Consider the following 17,590-nt stretch of genomic DNA (forward strand, 5'->3'; position numbering starts at 1 on the left):
TTTGGAAAAATTCATGTTTCATAAAGAAACTCATTGGTTTTTGAGATACAAGATTTAAGGGGCGTCTGAATAAGTAGGACCCATATACATAGGGAGGTTCTCTTTGTGTTTGATTGCCATTTGGGATGCTGGCATTCCTCACCTTCTCTAAGATTATCCTCCCACCCAGACGTCCACACCACTTTTCCCTTTCTGTGCAATATATTTCAGCTCTCATCAAGTCCAGTGCTTCAAGGAACCTTAATCACTCCTATCTCGCTCCAAGCAGAGGAAGAGAATGGCTTTCAGCTCAATTACCCTTCACATTCCAATTCCATAACGCCTGAGTGAGGCTTTTTAAGCAAAAACAAAACAAAACAAAAAAAAGAACAGGTCTCTCGTAGTCCGAGCCAAAGCGCAGACGTGCAGAAGGGACCTAACTAAATGCTATTGCTTTTTCTTCACTTCTCACCCCACTTTTGTTTTCTCTGTTATTATTATTCAGACCTGTGCTCTTTTTTTTTCTTCGGTGACACAATGTACAGCAAACACAATACTATTAAAAAAAAATCTTCATAGCCTAAGCTTTGTACTTCCCCTTTGCCCCATCCTTTACAAAGGCCTTTTCTGTGAGGGCATGATCTTGCATAACATCAGAGTTCTTGGATCTAGCCATCCTTGGCATGTCCTTTAATTGCTTTACTCCAGTGAACACATAAAACAGCCAAATAAAAAAGCCTAAATTCTGAAACTACTATGTTAGTCAGGTTTTAGGCATGCAACTTGTCACTAATGATACCCACACAAAATTGGTGTTTTTATTTTTGGTGATTCATAAATAAAAATATCTTTATGTTCTGAGGCGTTTCACTTTTTTACACTTATTACTGTTTGTAACAAAGAAACAGAATTTGACACCAAAATATGTTAATTCAGCTCACTACTTTTTCTGATGAAAAGACTCATAGTTTAATCAGTCCTTGGCCTTGTTAGATTCAGGATAGCTTTATGCCTATCCAATTCATTTTTACTTCATTTCCTCGGTGTATGAGCTTCTACCATCCCCGGGAGGCTGTTACACTTTTCTACCACTCTCTCAGTAAAGTAAAACTTATATTACATCTAAACCTCTGACCCTCTTGTTTTAGACCCTGTGATCTCTTATGCTAACATTTCTCCTCCTTTGAAATCTAACCACAATAGAATATTATGGTGGGCTATAAAAGGGTTAATATTTCCAGAATCCCATGATCAGCTTGGTAAGCGTGTAGGTTTGTTTCTATGCCATTCCTGTTGTGGCAAAATAAAAGCTATCTAGTTATTGAGCTATCTTGGCTTGTCTTTATACATGCATGCTTAAGATTTAGTAAAAGTGAATACAAGGCCCCTGGGAATCAGTGTAGCTAAATGGACAGGGAGCATGTATGTGTGTGGGTGAGTGCATGCTTAGGGCATGTGTGTTTTTGATTGGGGTATGTAAATGTAGGGGCGGGAGACCCTAGGGGATAAAGGGTGCCCTCTGGGTGACCCCGGTCACTGTCACTTTTCCAGAGACGGCCAACAGACTTACCTGCTTCCCACCCTCCCTCCCTAATTTTATGTACTAACTTTCTTTTGTCACAGCGGGCGGTTTGTGTGTCCTTGCCAGTCTGGTTTTGGTAAGTGATGGAGTTTGGATGCTGGTGTGAAGGAAGGCTCAATCCTCCCCTGGCCTCGTGTGTTTTTTATTGGACGTGCCCACCGAGCTTATGGTCGGCTGGTGGTTAGCATTAGTTCTGGGACAGCGGAAGTTAGCTGTCATTTTTGTTTGGACAAGGGGGGAGGTGAGTACCTGTGGTCTGGATTGTATAATGTTGAGCGGCCGGCAAGGACGGGGTAAATTCAGTTCCTGTGTTGGTTATGTTTGAATGTATTATGGATTATGTGTTAGGCATATTTGTATATTTGTATTTAGTATTTATTGTGTGGTTTATTGTGTATTTATGTTTATTGGTTTATGGTGCTTAGGCCAACACAGTGTTTGTGGTTATTGTTAATAAAATATGCTGTGGCCTGTTTTATCCAATTTCAGTCTCCGTGTCGTTAATTGGTGGGGTTTAGGTGGTAGTTGGTTTGTGGTGCATGGTACACACTACCTACATACATGATAATTTCTGTCCCTGAGTGATAAACACTCAACTTATTATAAGAGACTATACACAGTAATGTTCATGGTACATGTTGGCTCTTTATAAATTGTAGAAAGTGAGTACCGTTGGATTTCAAGCTTTCAAGACAACTTAGGTTTTTTCTTGAAGCATCTTAACATATTTCATATAGCCATTGCAGCACCTTCACTCAAACTATTTATTTCCATGGCTAACACAGACTTAATATCTGTGGGGAATGGACTGTGCTGGTGGACAAGGCATGCACTTAAAGTTTCAATTTATTTGTAGTGTTCCTGCAGGAAAAGAAGAGGGAAGGGGCTTTCATATTTTAAGCACACTGTCTAATTTTGAGTAGAGAGTACCGGTAATACGTTGCTTCATTTAACAGTTGAGATGTCAAGATGTACAATCGGGTCAACATTCATGAAAACCCAAGCACTAATGGACAGCTGTCCTGCCTACAGTGTGGAAGAAATATGCAGGTTCCCAGATGACATCTCAAGGGTACATAACAACAGACGTTTGTGAAGGGTATTCGACCAAAGGCCCTTCCTGCATCATGGGCTATCACAAGTCTTGTCATGGATGCTGGTGTACTGGGACTTTGCCTACCCACACGTCATGACGTTACAGAATTATTATTTATCTAAATATAAATGTTAATATAGATCACATTGATCTCCCTATTATTTTATAATGCATTCAGTTTTTTGGCTTTGAAGCATGACATATCATAGAAGTGATTGTTAAGAACAATATTAATCCTCAGTATCTTGTCAGGCCTCAATCATACCACCAGGCGTCTTTAAATGTGTCTTTTGGTCTCATAGAATCATCAAGGTATCTCTTAAGATTCCAATCAGAAGCCCCCTGTGTGCACAAATTACTTCTATTGATCTTCTACTCAGTTGGTATGAAATAAGTACTTTGACAGTCTTTGCCAACCACACAATATATCCTACCTGAACAACTGCCTCACTAGAAATCTTTTATTTATGCTATGTACTCTTTGGTCATCAAAAGAATGGGGAATGTGTAATACAATTAGAAAGATAAGGTTCATGGTCTTGCTACATCTAGTCTTAAAAAATAACCTGGACAAAAGTGTGCTTATGAAAGAATAAATGAGCAGTTACCTGCAGTAAAATATGTGAATGAAATCAAAAGTAAAATGATGTGTTAATTTTACCTCTTGTAACTAAACTGTACCACTGATAATGACATTGTGGCTGTCCCCTTAAACAATTATATTTAGATTTTAAATGATGGTAAAGGGAGAAAACCCACTTCTGAATATAACTTCCTTAAAGGGTGTACTATTGTGCCTTGCATCCTCAATGGAATAATAGCAAGAAGTGCAACTTAACTATTCATGAAATCGGTTTTAACTATGCATCTACTCAACCCAGGAAACATTTAGCTTCTGGAAAACAGGGACAATCTGAAGAGCATATTTGGAGTGGCAATGTTTTTTAGACCTAAATGAGACATATATAAGCAGTGGTGTGTCTATCTTCGGTGCTTACTCAGGCCACCAGCCACCTCTCTGCACTGCCTATGACATCAAATGCCGGCACACTGCTGCTTAAGGACGAGCAGCACAGGGCAAAAGTGAACGATGAAGGCTGTGCAAACTTGGTAGTCACCCATTCACATTTATGCTAATATACAAATACACATTCATGCTAGCACACATACACATTCATGCTCTCACACACGCGCGCACACACAGACTAATACATACATTCTCGCTCACACATATACACATACTCACTCACTCCATCCTCCCTACTCTTTCTCTCACTCATTCACTCATTTGCCCTCTCTCACCCCCTTACCTTACCTGCAGCTTTTTTGTTGTTGTACGCACTCTGCGGGGAGAGCCTTGCTATTGCGTTTCATGACCCCACTGCTTTCCTGCTTCTCTGGGATGATCCATTTTTTTTAGAAAAAGAAGTCTAATCACCCAAGAGGGAAAGCAGGCTGCCTTTTTCGCAGGAGAAGGGATGATGCCCCTCTGGACCTGCCGTCATAGGTCTAGTTGACCTAGGCCAGAATATACCACTGTATAAAAGTATCAAAGTACAAGATTAATTTACTTTCAAGACCACCCTCAAAGATATGATTGTTTTTTAAGGGGGGGGGGGTAAATCAGAGCTGCCATATGTTTTTAAGGGCATGAACATTGCAAATAGAGCAGGTATGACACACAAATGCCTGTTTGATTTAAAGATAAAATTGTGTATATATACTGCTCATTCTTAAATGACAAGAAACGGGGAAAACAGAGAAAAGTTTTTACTTGTGCATTCTTAGTGATTACTTGTGGTTTGAGATTTCTTATGCACGTTTACGCAATACTGTTCTGAGTTTGCTGACAATGTAATACTGATTTTTGACTACCAAAGCATAGCATATTGGAAAGTAATCACATGTGTACACTTAAGATATTATTTCCACATCATTTATAGTTTTCTGCCCTAGTAATCTCATGTTTGAGAACAAGGAGTAGGATTTGTGCTTAGGTGACAATGCAGCATGTACCCATCAACCATAAATAAAAGCCAATGCTAGCCGTCTGTGAGCTGTGGATCTTACAGAATTCTCACAGGAGTCAAAATAATTTAACCTCTGTGCCACTCAGGGGAAATTCAGAACACTCCATTGCAACCAAATCCAACCATTTAGAGAAAAACTTTTTTGCTCTTTTATATTTTTACATGCAACATACCACAAGACAATTGATTTTGGACCAATTTTTTTTTTTGGAACATACAGATTTGTTAATAATGTAATTCATTTAATTGTAAAGGAGTTTGATCATAATGCCCCTCTCCCTCTGACAGCTGTGGTTTTAAAACATTTATAAACGCTGGGTGAGGTGTATAAGAGCTACAGGCACTGCCAATGTTTTTAATACCTTCTGTGACAGAGACCCATACTCGGACTGAGTAGCTCAGCCGTAGAGATTTTCCTTGCCACTGAAAGCTTAATTGCCCAAGGGATTAACCCTTCATATTACCCCAAGCACTAGCTTGGGTAAAACAGAACCTTCTTTATTGAGGGCAACACAGATATTTATACAGCAAACATGATAGGATTAAAGGTATAATCCCATTAACCACCAGACAGCCGGCGCCGCCATACAGTTCTATGGCCAGCAATGCCCACCTGACAAAGAGTCATCATTTCGGGGTGATTCCGAGGGAGCAGCGTCAATCCCGGGGTACCAATGGAGAGGTCAGGGTCCGAAGATGTTATGATCCAAAAAGCGATGTGTTCCGACTTTGGGATCCTGAGCGCCAAAAACACTACCCAGGAGGAGTCCCCATGGTAGCCGGTCCAGTGTTCCATAGCCGCAGCTGGGTTATCCCCGGTCCTAAAGATTCCCGAGCAAGCTACCTCTCTGTAATCACCACAGTGTGTTGCCCACCACAAGCTTAATGTATCCTCAAAAGAGAGATGTGGTGGGGCAAAGGGCACCTGTAGTGAGCGTTTCCTGGCTTGTAGAGCCATGGGAGTCTGGTTCCGGCAGACCTGAAGGGGTTTCCCGGTCACCCTGTGCCCCCCTATGAGCACAAGGTTACTTAGGCATAAGAAGGGACTGGGCAGGCAGGTATGGAGTGTCCTTAGAAATCCAACAGTCTTCGGCCTTAAAGGATAACGTGACACCTTCCTTCATCAGTTGGGTAACACAAATCATACATTATCTTACAGTATTGCACAGACTTCCCCGCAGCGCTGCAGGAGACCTGGATCCTCCTCTCTGACAGCCGGTGAACGTTTGCGCAGTGCACGCAGACAACCTCCGCTGCTACCCAACACTTGACGTGACCTTCCGGTGCTCAGTGAAAGAAGCCCCGGCGGAAGTCCCACGTAGCAACGCAGGTTGTCTGTGTGGCAGAGTAGCAAGCCATGGGGCAGATGTGCATAACTGGGGGACAGGTTGGCAAATAAAAGGAAATAAAAACAAAAAAATTCATTTTTCTCAATCATAGTTTTTACTTAATATGCAAAAATACTTTACATGTGAATTAATATTTACTAATAAAACTTTTTTCATATAAGGTAGTCTTATATTCAGGCTTTTTCTTTTTTTCTAAATTAATATTAAAATTTTGGGGGTTTTCTCATAATCAGGGTCGTTTTATAATCGAGCAAATACTGTAATACATTACATTTGTTGATTAATTCATGTATTTTATTCTATTAACACCCAAATCCTCCGGGTCAAGGGAGTGGGGTCTTGACACGCCCCACTCCCCACCCATTTCTCCTTTAACTGGGGTTGTTTACCGAGACATCAGTGGGACCGCCCATTGATGTCAGTGGGCAGCCCTGGCTGCATTCTACATGGGTAGCCTCCAGCTAGCCGAAGCCCACAAGATCCCAGGTGTGGTCATAAATCAGATAGCTCTGCTGTACTAATACTAACATAAATGCAGAAAAAAAAATAGTTTGGAACATATTGTTTTACAACTACCTTAACTGTACCATTAGCACTGTACATTTAATTATATCAGTATTATAGGGCCAACTGAAGCATGAAAAAATCTTGTCTTTAAAAGTCAAATATTAATTAATTTGTCTCTGTGATTTTCAAGTTGATAAAGGCAATACTAATGAAAGAATCTTAAATCGTCATAAGGAAAATGAAAAGTGCACAAATTGGATTTAATGATGAATGCATGGGCTGTGGGGGTTAGTCAAGTTCTCTGCAATTTTAAGGAAATTAGACTTTGTGACTATTGCATAAGTAAAATCACTCAGCAACATTATCTGGTCCAACAGAGACTGGTTTTAATGGGAGGGCACCAGGCAGCCACTTAAGGTTATTAAATACTATACACAAGAACATACTTCAGGAAGGAGGATCAAACTTCTGTTTTTTTTTTCACTCATACTCTATAATTATAGGCTGCTGTCAGAACACAAATTATTTTAAATCCTTAAGCTATGGCTTATTCATTTTTGAAAATTATAGGAAAAAAAGGCATGTAGGGGTAATGTTTTTAAATTAACTATTTTATAATACGCCTGGGGCTGTATTAAACTAATATATATATATATATATATAGAGAGAGAGAGAGAGAGAGAGAGAGAGAGAGAGAGAGAGAGAGAGAGAGATAGTATTGTATTGTAGCCGACTTGATGCCCAAACTGGGTTTGCAAGATCCAGTCCAGTCCATGGAGTGTTTGAGGGGCAGAGCTAGCTGCATAACACAGGACGTTATGCCCACAAGCCCTCTAAAGCCCCAGTGCCTTATTACCGATGCTCAGGGGTTCTGATGCTTCCTCCTTGCTCAAGTGTCTTTTTTGCCCTTATTGCCTACATACCACTGCCTCCCATGACCCTTCAATTGTCTGCCTTTTTATGCTACTGATCGCTGCCTGCCTTGACTGTTGGAATATTTACCGTATTATTCTATTGATTGCTGCCTGCCTTGACTCTTGAATTGTTTACCGGATTACTCTATTGACCACTGCCTGCACATTTGACACCTGGATTGTTTACTGGATTATTCTACTGAACGGCGCCTGCCCAATGACCTCTGATGTATGGACTGTCTATTTGCTGCAGATCTACTGCCAGAATTAATCTTTGATGAATTCCTTTACCTTTTTTTTCCGTTCCAAATAGCCAGATGGGTTCCTACATAGCCTCATATTAAAAAATAAATAAATTAAAATAATAAGTAACTACATTTTCTGCCGATGCCTTGTTTTTTTTTATCCTATATGGGTGCCAAAAGTTTTAGAATGTCAATAGCCAACAGGAGTGTTAACATTTTGGAATGTTTTGCAACTGGCACAGAAATAGTTACATTTGCAGCTTAAGTAGGATATTATAAATATATTTTTAAAATTAATTTTAACTAATATATCAGAAGTACTCTGGCATACGCCTGGGGAAGGGGGCTTGTCCAGCTTGCATCAACTTGGGTCAGGTCTAGGGAAGCCCCCATAAAATACATCATTTTTTAACTGAAATAAGTTTTGTATATGTCCTGGCAATATATATGTAATGCAAACATCTAATTATTTCCTTGTACCTGTTGTCTTTTGTCCGTTATTAGCCCAAAACATTGTCTAGTTGTTCTAAGCATGGTTTATATACAAGAGGACAATACTTTTTGCTGCAAATTGTGCATAGTGATATAAAAGTCTAACAATAACAAAGTTGAGAGCACAGAGAAGGGGATATCTGTAAAATCTCTGCAATGAAAGAGAACAGATCACAGGCGAAAGGAGCTATAGAGACCTCACAATGGATAAAGTAAGGCTTTTGTGTTAATTAAACAACTAATGCCACTGAGCAGAGAGATCACACTTCTACTGCCTGCTTGGTATGCACATCTCAAACACATTGCAATAGAATTATACGAGCCCCCAAAGACTCTGCCACAGAACAGACTTGGAAACCAGTGCAATTAACTATAACATTATCATTAAAACAATATCTTAATTTTAATTACATTCATCGAAATGAAGTCTGACACGTGCAGAAGGTCCCCCGGTCTTTAAAGCCTTGGAGGGATATGGTGACCCTTCTGTGCTCTGACCCAGGAGAAAAGGGCTTCTGCCATAATATAAAAAGACAATGTAAAGCCTGCAGTTTTTGTGTATTAAAATGTAAATGGAGAGATGCACTGTCAGGTTCTATTATGGAAGACTGTTACCTGCCCAGAAGACTACCATAAAAGATGGGGCAGCCTCCCCAACCAACATCAGCCATTAAAATAAATTGGATATTTAAAAAAACAGTTACAGAATGATAAAAATAACATTACGTGTGAACTGTAAAATGGCCTAAACAAAGACATAGTCAGGGTTTTAAAAGTGTAAACATGTCAAGTGGCACAGCTGTGTGAAAGTGATGATATAAAAACAATACTAGTGTCTACTGGCACTAGTAAATAGACAATATAATCACAATCTAATAAAACAGTAGTTTCTTGGACTATGTACCATGTACCCATTTCTATTTGCCATATGGTATTGGGCAATGCTAACCGACTTCAGACTTACTAGGGTCCTGGGAGTATAAACACTATGATATTTATGATAGAGCTTGATAACTAAATACAAGAAAGGAGTCCACTGTTATTAGATATTGACATGGCAAGGAGCAGCAGGTAGCCCATGGGCCACAGAATTGGTAAATTTTACAATACGTATCTATGCTAAGATTGCATTAATAAGCAACATTTTAATACATTTCTCAACACTATACTTCTCACCCTTTATCATCATAGACCAGGCAAATGAACACAAGTTGATCAGTGTTGTTCAGGGCTGTGCTATATAAAGATTCCTTAATGCTCAATAAATCATCCATTCTTGACAACAGCATCCAATCGTCACCTACTTTACACCAAACATGAATACAGAAATCAGGAAACTCATATTACTTATTACAAGGCAGTAACACTAACCAGAGTAAAAAAAAAATGTTTTTATCATGTCATAGGTTATGGATTACGCCAGAGCAGGGTACTCTTCAGATTCCATTGCAGTAGCAATACGGATCTCCCACTAGAAAGGGCCTAGAGCTAGCTATGAAGAGTCCACAAAGTCACATAAAAATTATAGGTTGAGCCCACATACCTAAAACAAACTTTTCCTCTTCTGAATCCTGCTCATTGGAGTTCATGAGGTAACAGTACAACATGTTGGACTGTCAGGAATGGACGGAGCCCAGGGCAGATAGACACCTTAAATAGGGAATAGCCAGACAAGGAAACAATTCTCCCGGAAGGGTATTTTTTCCGATAAAACAAGCCGAGATCAAGGCTTGGAGAGTGTCACAAAAGTCCAGTAGTATAGCTGTGGTCAAGGATTGGAGAGTATCACAATAGTCCAGTAGCAAAGCTGAGGTCAAATAGGTTAGGTAAAACAGGGAACTTCCATAACAGGGATAAAGGCACACAAGGCAACAGCTTGAAAACAAGCAAGTACTGAATGAACAGTGCTGGGGGCTTAAGTAGCCCACTCTAAAAGTTATGGGTACACTTGAGGAATCTTCACCCTGTTTCTCTTTCTGCTGTCTGGAGAGCACAGTTTTGATTGTTTATTCTTTTTTTGGTATCCAACTGCTTCCAAATCTGCCCAAACAACCGGACTGTCACATAAAATATGGGGCTGTTGGGAGGTATATATTATAAATACAGGAATAACCACCAGCACAGGTTTGGCCTCTGCCCTGGCCCCAAATAACATTATTAATAGTACTATGAGTGTGGAGAAAATGTGAGGCTTTGACACAAAATTAGGCCGGGTAATTCAGACGAATCTTGATGTTTCTTCTTTGCAGGAGGATTTAGACAGAATTGGGGACTGGGCGGGCAAGTGGCAGATGAGGTTCAACATAGATAAATGCAAAGTTATGCATTATGGTAATAATGCAACATATGCTATGAATGAAATATCCCTGGGGAAAACTACCTATGAAAGGGACATAGGAATAATAAACCTAAATTCTGGACTCATAGTTGATACATAATTATGGTTAAGGGAACTCTTCACAATACCAATTACAGAAATAATGCAAAAATAATATTAACCAAGCACTGACTCCCCAAAGTATATCATTGCTTTTCCAATTTAAGTCTGGTCTAAATAATAGTTCGGTATTCTTGGCCACGCTTAAATTACCTGTACTTAAACTTTTTAAAACTACACTTACAAGCATGGAGTAGTTCACTCTTGCATTAAGCAATGTATACATCAGTCTGCAATGTATGGAAAAGGAAGATGAATAATTGTACAACATCTGTTTTGATTAGATGACTTTCTTTACACCTCGAAGACAGTTCAAGAAAATTACATGCAATGCATTCAGAAACTAATAGAGAAATCCCTCAAGTCCACAGTCTGGGAAAAGAAAAGGAAGATCAAAGGGCCGTGGCAGGAGGGTGCAAGCCGACAGCATATTAAAGAGCATTTTTCTTTTGTAGTGCTGAATTAGCAAAGACAACTTGATTTCATAGGAAGACACAAATGTATACTCTCCCATTCACTCATTAACTAGAATAACCAGAATCATGCTAACCTTCAAGTCTGACCTTACAAGCTAATCATTCTCATGTGCCCGCATCACAAATTAACCTGATCATGCCAGAAGGTAATACTTGTGCACAGCACAATATGACATTGCCCATTGTGAATCTAAATAAATAAGTGGTCCATATAGACCCTTCTTTATAGTAAAGAGAGATGGGAGAAGGATTCATGATGTGAAAGGGTATGTTATAGGCATAATTATTGCCACTCTCAGTGGCCTGTTGGTCATCTGTATTATGGTCTAGCCGGGTACTCTGGGGCAAATATAGCTGTGGTGGGGCATGAGGGTTTGCCCCTCATTGACCATGGAATTTATACTCCTGCTTAGTGCTCATTGCTACAGATTTGGGGCACCAGGGTTTGATGTCATATCCCACCTCCTGAGCTCACTGCAAGGAGATAACTGGTGAGCAGTGATAGAAAATGATCTGTGCCAAATGAAGCACAAATCTCACAGCCCCAAGGAACTTTAACTCTACACATGGACATAAAGAGATAAGAAGCAGTAAGGGCAACCATGGAACACAGATTTCCTCATTCCTTAGTGAGACCTCCCGTGGAATGTGTCCTTAAGCCAATGAATGTACACAATCTGACACAGGACCGCTTGTACAGTACTACACCAAGCTTAAATATATTTACTCACAAAGTCCATTGCACACCATTCCAAATATTCCAAACCTGATGCTAGTAACCAGCAGTTTCCATACAAAGCACTCCAGGTCTTCACGTTAACAACTTTTCTTGACAAAGTCAAGTCGACGTTTCAGTCATTGCTGACTTTCATCAGTTGTGTGTGATCATAAATGTGGACTGCGTGTGTGATCGTAGATGTGGACTTGTGTGTGTGTGAAAGCATGGATGTGTAATTGTGCCTGTGTGTGTGAGCATGGATGTGTACATGTGAGTGTGTGTAAGCATGGATGTGTTTTTGTATGATCATGGATGTGTAATTATGTGTGTGTTAGTAAGTATGAGTAAGTGTGTGTAATTTGTGTGTGTTTACATATGTTGTATGTAGGAAGGGGGCAAGGGGCAAAGAAGGCACAGACCAGTTGTGTGGGGGCATTGATGGCACAGACAAGCTGTTGGAGTTGGGCGGCTCGGGGCAATTTTTTTCACACCAGTGCCAGGTGGTTTCTAGGACAGGTTCTGCCACACCGACACCCAAAAAGACCACCAGGACAGGCTCTGCCACACTGACACCCAGACATACACACACCAGGACATCCTCTGCCACACCAACACCCAATATTCAGGTAGGAGCCTGGAGCTGCAGCTTCATCAGCCCCTAACAATAGCAACAAATTAATTGCCCCAGCTGAATGAAAAGTTCGATTGGTTGCTATTGCAATAAGAAATCTTTTCAAACTCTGCACCAGAATAACTTTTTATACACTATTTTGGTCATTTCTTCACAAAGTACAGTTAAAGAAGCAGCTTTACATTTTTCATCGCACAACTGACTGGTTACAAAATAAAACATTTTGTGTGTCAACTAACTGGAAGCTCTGTCAACACCCATGATGCTTAATCAAATTTGGAAGAGCACATGTTGGCTGAAGGTAATGAGATTTGCAAGTGCTACTTGTTGGTTTCCTCTATTTTAAAGTTGTATTGATCAGGAATGCTGCACTTAGAAACCATTTGTTATTGTGTAATAATATGTCTTCCGTTCAACCTGTAGATATCGTTGCTCCATATCTATTCCCTTTTCAACTGAGTGCAGGTCATTTACTAAAACACAAAGATCAACAAAAATACATCCTAAACCCTATCAGCTAATTTGGCAATACCACAGCCATCATACTGCACAAATCAGCCCAATCACAAATGTTTTGAAGAGGCTCCTGAGCAAAATCAGCCAGAGAACATTACTGGTATATATACTAAAAACAATTAACATATTAGTAAAATGACCAACATCTATGAGCAACATAAAGAGGATCAGTGCACATCCACGTGACACTGAATGGAAACTGTATACGGGTTGTTTAAAACACCTATTATAAATATATATATATATATATATATATATATATATATATATATATATATACATATATATATGTGTTTACAAATATAAAAATAATATATATATATATATATATATATATATATATATATATATATATATATATATATATATATATATATATATATATAGATATGTCCTGAGGAAAGTCAGTAATGACTGAAACGTCGACTTTGTTTGAATAAAGAGAAATTGTTAATTTAAAGACCTGGAGTGCTGACCATCTTTTGAAAGTGCTTTATATATATCTATATATATATATATATATATATATATATATATAGATAGATAGATATGTATAGTGTGTTCAATGTAGAACATATGGCATTATATCAGAGTACAAGTTTTTTTGTTTAAGGAGTTTTTTCATAGAATAAAAGTTTGTACACAGCCATGCAAGGGTGGCAAGTAAGAATAACTACTAACTGCCCAGAAGTCCACTTCTTTCCCAATGTCGCACATTTACAAAGGGTGCAAGAGCCAGTCAGACCACTCTTAGTAGGCAGGAAAAATCATTCAAATCCAGAGAAGTGCTTGATTTGATGTGTAAGCATCATTACATTGGTGTATATAGTAAACTAAATGTAGGATTTAGAAATTCCATCATTAAACACTTTGTATAGAAATCCATAAATAACTCATTAGCAATACCTAGTTTGTGAATCATTCCATACCACTCTGTTGATCTGTAAAATAAATGTACTAACATGCATCACATATTCCAGCATATGTCAAAGCCTTATGACACGTACCTCAGCGATGCGCACTGTATACGGCTGGTTGTGAAAAGTTGGGGCATTATCATTGACATCACCAACTTGAATATTTACTTTGCCTTTGATAACCTAGGGGAATGCAAAACACAATGTAACTATGTTTCTAGAAGGGCAATACACCAACATAGGTTATTATTTTTAATGGAGGCACATAAACAAATGCTATCAAGGTGTTGTGTGGTGAAGTAAACGTAAAGCAAAAGTAATCTACTAGATGGATTAATTATAATGAGATGCGTATGCTTATGGTATACAAGCTGGCAAATCAACTGATATTCATGAAATTACTGCTCCTATGTCAGAGACCTGCTTTGATCACAGGATCAATTTGGATCAAGGTAGTACACGTAAAACACTTGTCTAATATAGATACAGCAATTAAAATAGATAAATGAAAACTTTTATTATTAAAAGCAGGGACATTAATGCCACTGACAATTCTAAATCACACGTCCATATTAGTGGGATGTGAATAAAGATGTGAATAAAATGACGAAGCAATAATTGTTTCCTGTGTAGTTAACTGACTTGGCTATTCGATAGACACAATACTTGAGTACGACGGTTACTTTCACCAATAATAATAAGAAAATCACTTTTACAACAGACTTTGCCACATTTTATATTTTCCCAGGATCCCTGGACCAATGTTTATGGAATGAGATGTAGCGTCACATAAGCTTTCAAGACCTCGGAGGTCTAATATCTGAAGAGACCTGTGAAGTCTTGACAGTTCATATGATCAGCTCCCCCTGTAAATGGTTTGCATATTGCAATTTCCAAATTTATAAAATTAAAGGAAGAAACTCAAATTTGGGACATCTGGCCTGTCTGTTTTCTCCTGCTAAACATCCATCCTTATTTGTTCCTTGGTCATAGATTCGGGATAGTCATATGCCTATACCATATACTGTAAGTTTAAATGTCCTCACTGTACTGGCATCAATGGCTTTAGCTAGGAAGCTGTTCCACTTATCTACCACCCTGTGGGTTACGTAGAAACCTCCTTACATCAGAGCTACAAGGTATACAATTTGAGTCATCAGTAATACATTCCCAATCAACAAGTCTTCCATTTATGTGTACTTGCATATATGTGAATACAGAATGATAATCTTCCAAAGGGAAAGTTCCTTAGATGAAATCAGAGGTAGATAGCCACAAGTTATAGAACCATGATTGAAAAAATGTTTCCCCCATTTTGACTATATGTATATCTAGCTATACATGCCATACATATGTTTTGAGCCATTTACATATGTATGGTATGTATTGATACATCAGTGACTCCTGCTGGCAGTACCTACACGACATTCTCCCACCCTATCATCATTTCTTCATTTAGCTCGTCCTGTTTAACGCTCACTGATTTATCTTTTTTTTCATGTCATGAAAAAAGTCATACGTACCCCTTGGCTGTCACTGACAGAAAATTCAACTGTGAATTCCGATTTAGTCTGAAATGAAAAAAGACAATATAATACGATTAGAAATAGTGTTTTATCTTCTGACACCAGTGCTTCAGATTTTAGCTAAAAGCATAATTACATGCAAAATACCATTGGGAACAGAGCAAAAGTGTGCCATCACAAATATGTTTCTTTAACATAACTGTGTATGAATATCAATAAGAAACAGCCTTGAAAAAATGTTAACTTAAAAAAAGGCAAAATTGTAGAAAAAAGTATTATGGGCCACGTGTATACAATATGGCTGAAATCACACTTGTGACATAATTATATATCCACCGTATGGACAAAAGTATTGGGTCATCTGACCATTACACCAACAGTTTATTTTATGCATTCTAAATACAGAGACATTAGATGTAGTTGCCCCCCCCCTTTTTTTGGAGTTTCCCACTAGATTTTGGGGGGTTTCTGTGGCAAGTTTAGCACATTCATCCATTAGAGCATTTGTGACATCAGGCCTTGATGTTGGATGAGAAGGCCTAGCTCACAATCTCCATTCCAGTTCATCCCAAAGGTGTTCAATCGGGTTGAGGTCAGAGCCCTGTGCACTTGGGACATGAAGTTGGAAGAATAGCATCCTAGAAAATGTCTTGGTATGCTGAAGGGGACATACCAAGACATTTTAAGCAGTTCTATGCTTTCAACTTTGTGGGAAAAGTTTGGGAAGGCCATGTTCTATTCCAGCATGACTGTGCCCCAGTGTACAAAGCAATTCACACTAAAATACTCCAAAAAAATATTGTAGAAAGCCTTCCCAGAAGAGTGGAAGCTGCTATAGCTGCAATGGGAGGACCAACTATGTAGTAATATGCTAACGTATTTAGACTAGAATGTCATAAAAGTCCCTGTTGGTGTACTTTTGTCCAAATAGTGTATAAATGGAATTACCAGCCTTTATACATATTTTTTGTTTTTTCATATATGATAGTCTGCAGATGCACCAGTTAGTTCATTTTGTCATTTTTGGGGGGGACACAAAAAGTCAACCAATATTTATACATGAGTGGTGCCACTTATTATTCTCTTTTTCAAACCCTTTTTTTAACACTCTTATTAATAACTCCCTGTGTATATGTGAGCAATACATACCTATATAACCATGCCTACAGACCACAAGAGAAATGTATGAGATCATTCTATTGTTATATTTGTTTTCAGGAAAATTACTAACTTTCAATGAAAGTGGTATGAAAAAGTGATATCTTAGAATGGCTATCTGGGGCAAGGTCTTTTATCTTGACTGATTGGATACTGAGGGTAAAAACTCAGCAAGTTGTCCTGGAAGAGAATGTACCAGGTTTATATCTCCGTTCTAATTATTGATCCTTATCTTCGGCTGTAAATTACAGGCCTGAGAGCACCGGTGCTTATGTTTCATGTAACCCATATACTAGAGTACAATCCCAGGCAAGCACCATGGAGTTTATTTAGAAGTTTAACGATTTTCTGACACTGTTTAAGATCTGTGGCTGCAAGGAAAACAAACGCATTATAAATTTAATAAACTTTTTATTTATTTAAAAATAAAACACGCTCTTGCTAATTGTTTTAGTGCGGATAGTAAAAAAACAAAACAGGATGCAGTAGGCATGTCAGAGGGTAATGAAATGGTTAAGTAATTATTAATAAATCAACTTTTGGGCCCAGAATGTTTAAATTCACAAGTCGCTTATTCTCGTAATGATGGTTAACCAAAAGGCAGATATTATTAAACCATAAGGGCTTAAATTTGCTGTTTTAGTCACAACTCTGGCATGCCTTTTTAACCTGTTGTAGGAATGACGGATCTGGAGGTAAGAAGAAATAGAGATTTACTCATAACATGCACTTGATGATGTTACAGGTTATCCATGGGTTAATTAGTAGCTATGAGCTCCAAAGCACTGAAATTGTTAAAATATAAGCTATGTTTATGTATGAATTAACCACAGACTAAACCGGCAGATAAACTGATTAGCTCTAAGCAGCAAAATACTCATCATTTTCATTAGCTAATTTATTGCCCTAAAGGAAGTTGCTGAGTGATTTAGAGAAGCCTCCTCACAGGTGCTGCTATCTGACAACAGCAGCACAGCTCAGTTAGAACATTGTGAATCCATCTCTGGCCCCCAGGCA

The 17,590-nt window shown here is 38.6% G+C and overlaps 1 protein-coding gene across 1 annotated transcript in view; it reads right to left on the reverse strand.

Moving 5' to 3' along the window:
- CDH23 (cadherin related 23) overlaps positions 1-17,590 on the reverse strand; it is a 357,384-nt gene that overhangs the window by 261,958 nt on the left and 77,836 nt on the right. Inside the window, exons 4-5 of the mRNA XM_053451249.1 lie at positions 15,413-15,460; positions 13,980-14,072 (exon numbers count right to left, since the gene is read on the reverse strand). Coding sequence (XP_053307224.1) covers positions 13,980-14,072; positions 15,413-15,460 — 141 coding nt within the window. The remainder of the gene's footprint in view (positions 1-13,979; positions 14,073-15,412; positions 15,461-17,590) is intronic.

This window comes from Spea bombifrons, chromosome 11 (genome assembly GCF_027358695.1).
Source record: "Spea bombifrons isolate aSpeBom1 chromosome 11, aSpeBom1.2.pri, whole genome shotgun sequence".
Lineage (NCBI taxonomy): Eukaryota > Metazoa > Chordata > Amphibia > Anura > Pelobatidae > Spea > Spea bombifrons.